Source organism: Lepidothrix coronata, unplaced genomic scaffold (assembly GCF_001604755.1).
Source record: "Lepidothrix coronata isolate B3197 unplaced genomic scaffold, Lepidothrix_coronata-1.0 Scaffold147, whole genome shotgun sequence".
NCBI classification, from domain to species: domain Eukaryota; kingdom Metazoa; phylum Chordata; class Aves; order Passeriformes; family Pipridae; genus Lepidothrix; species Lepidothrix coronata.
In genome coordinates this window covers 596,650-606,237 of record NW_016690327.1, presented here as the reverse complement: position 1 = coordinate 606,237, position 9,588 = coordinate 596,650, and the positions used below count along the sequence as shown (strand labels likewise).

Below are 9,588 nucleotides of genomic sequence, written 5' to 3'. Positions count from 1 at the left end.
TACTGAGGGGGAATTAAAAAAAAAGACAAAGAAGAGCCCCCCCGACAGCCCTTTTTTCCTTCAAAGAGCGCCATGAAGTTGAATTTTTGGCTGAGTAAACCACACACCAGCCAATCCTGCGAGTGGCAGGTTTCAAGGGGGCCTGAATTGCCATGAAATGCAAAAAATTTGGGTGGTGGGTAAACACCAGGCCTGTGCCCAAATAAACAGAGCAGCAGGGTGGGAGGTCACACTGCCACTGAGCCGAATTCTGGTGGTGGGAAATAGAATTTTGCCAACATTTAATCCCTGAAAAGGTGCCTCGTGCAGCCCCTTGTGCAGCCCCTGTTTCACTGGGTCCCTGAAAGCTGCACAGACCACTTAGGCTGGGACTAAAGCTGGGGGTGCCACAGGGATTATTCACAAATCTGAGCCCTCTGAGGTGAGTAATTAACCTGCAATTAATGCGTGTTAATGACTGAACCCGCCTGGTCAGAGGCTGGTGCTGGTGAACACCAAGGGTTTGATCCCTGGGTGAGCCATCCCTGGCAGAGCTGGGCCTTGATGAGCCTCGAGGGTCCCTTCCACCCCAGAATATCCTGTGCCACAGCAGAATTTCGGGCTTTTGGGGTTTTTTTTGGGTTTCCCTCGTTCCCCCAGGCTCTGGAGCACTGAGCTGCACAACAGACCTTCCAGAGAAGGGCAGAGGAAGTTGTTTTGCAAGACAGGCTTTGTCACGGCGTCACCAAGTCCTTAAGCAACCTCCTAGAGCAAGGAAACCACGAGGCAAAGGAAGCTCCTGGATCCTTGGGTGGTTCCTCATTGGGCTTTGGAAGAAGTGGGGCTTCCCAGCTTGGGCTGGATCAGGAACCTCCACGGCCCAGAGTGAGGGAGGATGGAACACTCACCTCCCAAGGATTATCCCGCTCCTTCCTCTCCCTGGGGCTGCTCCAGGGATGGCTGGATGATGCTGTATCCCGACCCACGTTAGTGGGATCCATGGGAATGTTCCCCTGGATGCTCCCAGGCAGGGATTGTTTGCACTGGGAATATTTCCTCAGGCTCTGAACAGTGATGTTCTCTCCTCCCTGCCCATGAAAGCAGCTATTTTTTTTTTCCTGACCCTCCTTCTCAAAAGAGCAGCGGCTTTTGCAGCCAACTTCTGTTTTGTTTTTAAATGCCTTCTGGAGGGTTATTGCTGCAGAAAGTTGCAGGGGGAGCTTCAGCCAAAATCTGGGGCCTGAATAAAGGGTGAGGAGTGAATCCCCTGGGGATTTCTCGTTTAAAACCGCTCAGGGGGGTGAACTCAGAGCGAGTGACTCACTTGAAGTGGACTCCTCAGGCTGTGCTGGGGTTTTGGAGGGGATTGGGAGCCTTTTCAGTAATTCAGAGCACTCAGCAGCCCTTGCAGCATTGATGACTTGTGGCTTAGATGGGAGCTGGTGTGACCAGCTTGGTATGTGGTGTTTGTTTCGACAGGCTGGGATGTAAAACAGGCTGTGGAAGTGTCTCCTGGAGCACTGGCTGGGCAGCTGAGCCTCTGGCTGGTGCATCCTCCCCCAGGAATCCATTCAAGTGCTCAGTGCAGCTTTGGGAAATCAGGGCTGGCTGAGCAGGGGATGCTTTTGGAGCTCCTGATCTTCCTGCAGGCACTGCCAGGCTGGGAATGTCCCCAGGGTGGTCTGATCTGACCTAAGTGTGGTGCCAGGGCTGAGGGATAGCTGGGCTCTGAACTCTCCTTGGATTCTTGCTCACAAGTGTGGGTTTGTTGGATCCAGGAGGGATTTGTGCAGGTGTGAGCTGAGGCACAGGGACAGCACAGCAGGACAGGCTTTGCCCAGCTGGGTTGGTGCCAGAGCCTTCCTTTTCCATGGGTGTTAAAATCCGCCCTAATGCTGAAACACAGCACCAGGAGTGGCTGATACTGGTTGTCACTGGGGCAAACTCCCAGTTTTCCATGTGGGAAGGGAGTTTCCATGTCATCCCTCCAGCTCTGGTGGCTCTGAGGATGCTCAGCCTCGAGGGGACTGTTTTTATAACATTAACCAGAGTTAATTCACCGGAGGAACAACTTCTTTAATGGTTCTTTCTAGTGGTTTAACGAGCTGAAAGTTTCTGTTATGGTGTCTTCAAACCTCCTGGAGATAAATCCATGATTCCCTGTGAGTGTCAGGGTGTGCCCAAAGGCTGCAAGGGGTGATAGTGCCCCAGGGCAGCTCCAGCAACGCTGATTAACGCTGCTCTGTCCTTATTTACTGATAAAAAACCATTTTTCTCTGAAAAACTTTCCCCTCTGCTCCAACCAGGGTGTTTCCCCCCCCCCCAGTCACTGGATTGTCTGCACAGTTTCATTTTTTGGGGAGTCAAATGCTGCAGCACGTGATGGAACTCCCATCTGCAAATACCACCTGGGGATTTTTTTTTCGAGTTTGTCACCTTGAAACCAGATGTGGAACCCTGGGGAAATTTCCCCAGAGCCCTGCCCAGCCCAGTCTGAGCCGGGGGGATATTTTAGTGGCAGATCCACAGATTTGAAGCCTTTCTTGTAGCACCTCCTGGCTCAGCAAGGACACCCAGAATATCAGCAGCGAGGAGCTCCCCCCTGTTGTATAATGTATTTATACAACCCAATAATGTATTTACACAGCCCAACCACCTGCTGGGAGGATTTTTGAAAGCCTGTGTATTTTTTTTTTTTAAATATTCCCTGGCATAACGAGGCTTCTCCATCCTGGGGTCACCCAGAGCTGGGATTTAGCAGTGCAGCTGTTAGTCCTGCACTCAGTCCTTGCTGTTCCAGCCCCTGAGGTGCCACTGAAGTGCCCCTTGCACCCCTGAGTCATGTTGGTGGTGGCAGGTTGTGGTGGCTCCATGTGACAACAGTGAGCTGATTACTCCAGCCCCGCTGGAGTATCTGCCTATTAATCCTTTTAGTCCTGTAAAGGCTAAATATATCCAGAGTTTAAATCTAACCTTGACTCTCAGGCTTAATCCTGCCTGCAGTCTCACGTTATGGTGTGGCTGGGAGAGAATTCCCTGTGGGAGCCCAGGGAGGGATCCTGGCTGACCCTGAGCGAGCCTTTTATTCCAGGTCCTTACTGTTTAACATGCTAAGTTTATGGATTCTGCTGTGATGGAGTCAATCCCAGGTTCTGGTGGGTATAATAAGTGAACAAGGGTGTGCTTTTAATCAGGTCTTCACCAAGAGCTGTTCCTAAACTGGGATCTGAATTCATCAGCTCCGTTAAATTAATATCGTTCTCGAGGGCCACTCTTGAGGGAAAAAGCAGCCAGTGATGGCAGGAAAGGCCAGAAGACTTAATAAAAGCTTTTTTTTTTAAAATCATGAGTTCCCTGGAACAGGTACTGGAGGTAAGTTAGAGGTTGTCCTGGAAGGGGTTTGCATTAAGAGCCCCAAAGCCCTCAGGATGCTCCAGACTTCCCCCATAAATAGGAATGAAACTGTTCCCAGCATATCCAGAGCCTCAAACACAGCGCTGCTTTTTTAGGGCTCTGAAATTACACTTTCCCCCCCTCTTCCCCCTCCCACCTCACTCTCATTAGCTTTAGGCTTTGCTATTTTAGCAGGATAACTCTTCCTCTGCAGCAGTGCCTGGAAAAAGGGGCTGGCACAGTTGGCTGGAGGCTTTCAGGTCCCTCATTCAGGCTTTGGCCCCTTCCCTGTGCAAGGTGGTGAGGGCTGGGCACCCCAGCTGGGGCTGGCTGCAAACTCCAGCCAGGGGGGTTAGTTGTTTGGTTTTTTTTTTTTTTAAAATGAGTTTTAAAGCAGGACTGAGGGCTGGGAGAGGGGCTGTGAGGGGTGGGAGGACCTGTGGACTCTGCCCAGCCCTGGGTGATGCCCTGCTGGGTTTCCTGGGTGCAGGGGGGTTGCAAATCTAAGCTCGTTAATCATCTTTCCCTTGTGGTGTTTTTTTTTTAATCCCTGGCATGATGTCCCCCCCCACACACCCTGGAGCTCTCCTGCCTGCCCCAGCTGCATGCCAACCTGGGATCAGGGTGGAACTTGGAATTCCCACCTGGGAGCTGTGGAAACTGTGGAGTGAACTGACCAAGTGTCTCGTGTGCTGGGATTGCAGCCTGGGGCTCCACGGTTTTTTTGGGGGGCCAAATCCTGGGCTCGGTGCTGCTCTCCTGGCTCGGCTGGGCCTTCCTGCCTAAGGCTGGTGGTGCAATTCCCACGCTGAGGAATTTTTGCTGCCGTTCCTACAGCAGCAGGGAACGTTCTGGAACTGATTGCACTGCAGTGAGGTTACCTGAGAAAGAAGGAAAAAAAGCAGGAGCACAAACTTGAGTTGACATGGCTGCTACTTCTGGCTAAGCAGAGCTCTGGGGGTTGTGGGTGTTTTCTTCCCTCTTCCTCTAAGAACTGCTTGTTTTGCGTGGATGGAAGAGGGAGGCAAGAAAACCCCCAAATATAATGATTTAAACATCCTGCTGCTGCCTAATCCCGATTTCCGACGTGGAGGAGAACGCAGACACCTCAGTCCCAGTTCACTTGGTAGTTTCTGAGCTGCTCGAGGCAACCACAGGGGTGGAGTTGGGGTGAGAGCCTCGTGTCTCTTTGCAGGGCCACGATGGGCCTCCTGGAATATCGGGGTGTTCATCTGCATCCGCTGTGCTGGGATCCACAGGAACCTGGGAGTTCACATATCCAGGGTCAAATCTGTCAACCTCGACCAGTGGACACAGGAGCAGATCCAGGTAATGAGGGTGGAATGAATAAATACAGGGTTTGTTGGGGGGGGCTCCATAAATTTGGGAGTAGCCAGAGCCTGAGTAGCCCAAAGATGTGGGAAGAGCAGCGGGAAGATGATGTTGGGATGGGAAAATGTCATCATTTCAGAGGGTAAAGACAAATGAGCTGCAAGTGCTGTTTGTTAAACTGCCAAAGGCTGCTGCTGCCTGGAGCTGCTGCCCCCACCTCCTCTCCCTGAGGTTTCCAGGAGCCAAATCCTGGATTTCCAGAGGGACTTGGGGCTGCTAATGTGATATTTATCTTGTCTCTGACTAAATATTGGGCCGTGGTGCTTAGGAGTGGGTAATTGTACAGGAGGCGCTGGGTGAGGAAAAGTGGGAATTCTGGAGGGATTGGGGGAAAAGGGACTGGAGGAGGAGGAGAATCTGGGTCCTGGAAAAGTGGGAATGCTGGGGGGATGGAGGGAAAAGGGGCTGGAGGAGGAGGAGAATCTGGATCCAGGAGGAAAAGTGGGAATGCTGGAGGGATTGGGGGTAGCAGCTGCACCAGGATTCCCCTGGCAGGTGAAGAGTGATTTTTGGGTCCAGACAGGGCTCAGAAATCCACCCCTGCCTGGAATCCTCAGGGCTGCCCTTGGGAGAGCTTTGATGTCTGGGAATGCACCAGTTCAAGGGCTCTCTGGATTTTTTTTTTCCAGTGTGTGCAGGAGATGGGAAATGGCAAAGCAAACCGGCTCTACGAAGCCTTCCTGCCCGAGAACTTCAGGAGACCTCAGACAGACCAGCATCCTTTCTCCAGGGGAAAACAGGGAGCCTGCTCACACCTTTGCAGCTTTGGAGCTGCTCCCCTGGCAGGAGCTGAGCAGGAGTTTTGACTCCCCTGAGCTCCCCCCGAGCCTGAGGAGAGGGGGGGAAGGATTGAGGATTGGTGCTGAGCTCTGGGGGAGGAGAACTGGGACACCAATGTCACCCCAGGGAGCTGTTCCACACCTGGGAGCTGTGGGAAGTGGGAGGGTGGGCCTTTCCAAAGGGCTGAGTGTTTCCAAAGCTCACTGGAGACCTCATTGTGGCCTTGAGTGCCTGAGGGGGCTGCAGGAAAGGTGGGGAGGGACTGTTTCCAAGGGCACAGGGAATGGCTTCCCACTGCCAGAGGGCAGGGTTGGATGGGATATTAGGGAGAAGTTCTTCCCTGTGAGGAATGGAGTTCCCAGAGAAGCTGTGGCTGCCCCATCCCTGGAAGTGTCCAAGGCCAGCTTGGAGCAACCTGGGCTAGTGGAAGATGTCCCTGCCCGTGGCAGGGGGTGGAATTAGGTGATCCTTAAGGTCCCTTCCAACCCAAACCATTCCATGATTCCATGATAAAAAGGTTTAATGCTCCTGAAAACTTAAGAGCTGTAGCTTTTACCTTCCAGGAGGGTTTCTGGTTGCTGAGTGAACAGGGGGACAGTGACATGAACCCAAAAAAAAACCCCACAGGAGCACCTCTCCACCCTCATTTTTTGTGTCTTAAGCTCGTGCCTGAGGTGCTTTTTTATGTGCAGGATCCAGTGCTGGCCACTGTAATCTGTGCTGATGACAAGGAGTGAGCCTAAAACAGTGAAGAAAACACTCTGAGAATCTAAGCCCTGATTTAATGCACCTTTTATAGCACTGTCATGCTTGGAATAACCCAAGGGCAAAAAATCGAGCAGCTAAAGGGGGGGTTTGGATCCAGCACTAAATTATTTTAAGAAAGTTACTGCTGGAAATGCTCTTTAAACAGTCATTAGTTTAGTTACAGCCTGTACCTTGTACCTACTTGTCAAATAATACCACGTAAGGCTTCTATTTTGGACTCCTTTGTCCTTAACGAGCTGCTGAAGAGCCGTGGAGAGTTTCATCCGGGATAAATACGAGAAGAAGAAATACATGGACAGGAGCATCGACATCAGTGCATTCAGGGTCAGTCTCTGGGCACTCCTGGGCCTGCAGGGGTGGATGGGAGTCTGTCCTGGGAGTGCCTGGGTGAAAATACAGCTCCAGTGTTTCCTGGATCAGTGACTAATCCCTCCCCCAGGGCTGGTTGCAGCCAGTCAGGGAGGGAGAATTTAAGTTGGAGGAGATCTTTGAGGGGTCTTGTCCAGTTCCTTGCTCAGAGCAGGACTAATCTGTGCCTAAAATCTGAGGGTTTTCATTTCAGTACCAGCATCGTGTATGAACTTTGCCTTGGTGTGATGGTCAGTTTTGTTATGAAAATATAGTTTAAATAATTCCTGGATCAGTGACTAATCCCTCCTCCAGGGCTGGTTGCAGCCAGTCAAGGAGAGAGAATTTAAATTGGGGATCTTTGAGGAGTCTTGTCCAGTTCCTTGCTCAGAGCAGGACAGATAAATCTGTGCCTAAAACCAGATCAGATTTTAGGTACCTGATCAAATCAGATCAGGTTTTCATTTCAGTACCAGCATCATGTATGAACTTTGTCCTGGTGTGATGGTCAGTTATGAAAAACCAGTTTAAATAATTCCTGGATCAGTGACTAATCCCTCCTCCAGGGCTGGTTGCAGCCAGTCAGGGAGAGACAATTTAAATTGGGGATCTTTGAGGAGTCTTATCCAGTTTCTTGCTCAGAGGAGGACAAATCTGTGCCTAAAATCTGAGGGTTTTCAGATCAGTACCAGCATCATGTGTGAACTTTGCCTTGTTGTGATGGTCAGTTTTTTTATGAAAAACCAGTTTAAATAATTCCTGGATCAGTGACTAATCCCTCCTCCAGGGCTGGTTGCAGCCAGTCAGGAAGGGAGAATTTAATTTGGAGGAGATCTTTGAGGGATCTTATCCAGTTCCTTGCTCAGAGCAGGACAGGTAAAAAAAATCTGGAGCTCAAATACAGCCCTTTAGCTGCATCTGAGGGTTTTCAGATCAGTGACAGCATCGTGTGTGACCTTGCTCCTGGTGTGATGCTGAGCTCTGCCCCCTCACCTCAGTGTGTTTTCCCTGACAGAAAGAAAAGGATGACAAATGGAAAAGGAGCAACGAGCCCCTGTCGGAAAGAAAACTGGAACCCATCATCTTTGAGAAGGTGAAAATGGTAAGAGCAGAGGGGATGGTGGTGGATCAGTGGTGGAGGCACCTCCAGCCTGCTCTGGGAGCATTTTTTCTGCCCTCAGTCATAGCAGTGGGTGCTTTGAGTCACTCTGCTGGTGGGAGCTTGTTTTCCTCTGCTCACCCAGATATTAAGCAGATGCTCTCTGCCTTGCACTGCAGAGCAGATTGGAATCCAGCTATTCCCTGCTCAGTTTTCCAGCCTGAGCAGCTCCTTTTCCCTAGTTTAAGAGCCTGCTTGGATTTGACAGTGGGCTCCAACCTGTTGGGGCAATAGAACAGCTCAGTAACATTCGCTCTGAAATTCTCTTTTTGGCAGAGCAAAGGGAATTCCACTTTCATTTTCCACTTCTTTCACTTACATCCAGAAAGGATTTTAAGGGTTAATCTCATTAAAACCTCAGACACACCAGAGTAAACCCCAAATCTGAGCAAGACTTGTGGTGTTCTTTCCCTCCCTCCAGCCTCAAAAGAAAGAAGAAATGCAGCAGTCTAGAAAAAGTTCTCCTAAATCTGAGCCAGTAATGGACTTGCTGGGACTTGGTAAGAGCCTTTCCAGCCCTTTTGCCCTGGTTTGAGTGACCTTATAAACCCATCTGGTGAATTTGATGAGCTTTTAGTGGTGATTTTCCCTGTCAGGTGAACAATAGGAAGACTGGAGTGTTCTGCTTGAACTGTTCCAGTGCAGCTCAAGCACAGCCCTCAGTGCTGCAGCAGGAGCATTTTTCCTGGTGTTTTCCTTTATGCTGGAGCAGTTTTGTGCCTGGAGTGTTGCAGGAGCAGCTCTGTGGTCAGCACACACTGCAGCTCTGGGGTTAACAGCTCACACAGGATGCTTCCTGAGTCCTGCTCCAGCTCCTCCCGTGGCCCAGAAGGATGAGGGAGGTGCTGGCAGTGGGGTGGGGTGGCACCTTGGCAGGGAGGGGAAGGAGGTGTCCCCCTGTGTGGGGACAGCCAGCACAGCTCTGTCTCTCCCAGATGCTCCCGTGACAACCCCCGTCACCAACGGCAGGCCCAGCAGCCTGGAGAAGGACCTGGACCTCTTTGCATCAGTGGGATCAAGCTCAGACTCCAGGAGGGTGAGCAGGGAATGCTGGTGCTCAGCAAGGCCTGGTTGGGTCGTGGAACCACGGGATAATTTGGGGGGGAAGGGCCCCTAAAGGTCATCTCATCCTTGCAGTGAGCAGGGACACCTTCCACTAGACCAGGTGGATCCAAACCCTGTTCGACCTGGCCTTGAGCGCTTCCAGGGGTGGGAATTCATTCCTAAAATACCCTCCTTCAGCTGAATTAGCCCTCTTTGACGTGAGCCCTTGTCCTGCCACGTGTCCCTGCACAGAGCAGGGCTGAGGGGCCGATCCCTGGTGCCCTCCCTGGGGCTGGGGGCACGTGCTGCCCTAATCCTTGTCCCTGTCTCAGGTCCTTGGCTCGATGCCAACCTCTGGGAGCGCCGGTTCTGTTCCCGAAAACCTGAACCTCTTCCCTGAGCCCGGAGGCAAAGGGGAGGAAGTGGGGAAGAAGCAGCTCTCCAAGGACTCCATCCTGTCCCTGTATGGCTCCCAGACCCCCCAGCTGCCTGCCCAAGGTACCTCAGGGCCGAGCTGCTCGTGGGCAACACTGGTTTGGGGTGGGTGGGGTGTCCTGGCAGCTGACAGGGATGTGGGAATGTGGGTGGTCCTTGAGAATCCCACAATGGTTTGGGTGGGAAGGGATCTTAAAGCTCGTCCAGCCCCACCCCTGCCATGAGCAGGGACACCTTCCCCTATCCCAGGTTGCTCCAAGCTGGCCTTGGACACTTCCAGGGATGGGGCA

General features: G+C 51.8%; 1 protein-coding gene across 1 annotated transcript in view; it reads left to right on the top strand.

Moving 5' to 3' along the window:
* Positions 1 to 9,588, top strand: part of SMAP2 (small ArfGAP2) — a 20,540-nt gene that overhangs the window by 8,338 nt on the left and 2,614 nt on the right. Inside the window, exons 2-8 of the mRNA XM_017828249.1 lie at positions 4,530 to 4,701; positions 5,394 to 5,479; positions 6,558 to 6,636; positions 7,676 to 7,762; positions 8,241 to 8,319; positions 8,755 to 8,855; positions 9,196 to 9,515. Coding sequence (XP_017683738.1) covers positions 4,530 to 4,701; positions 5,394 to 5,479; positions 6,558 to 6,636; positions 7,676 to 7,762; positions 8,241 to 8,319; positions 8,755 to 8,855; positions 9,196 to 9,515 — 924 coding nt within the window. The remainder of the gene's footprint in view (positions 1 to 4,529; positions 4,702 to 5,393; positions 5,480 to 6,557; positions 6,637 to 7,675; positions 7,763 to 8,240; positions 8,320 to 8,754; positions 8,856 to 9,195; positions 9,516 to 9,588) is intronic.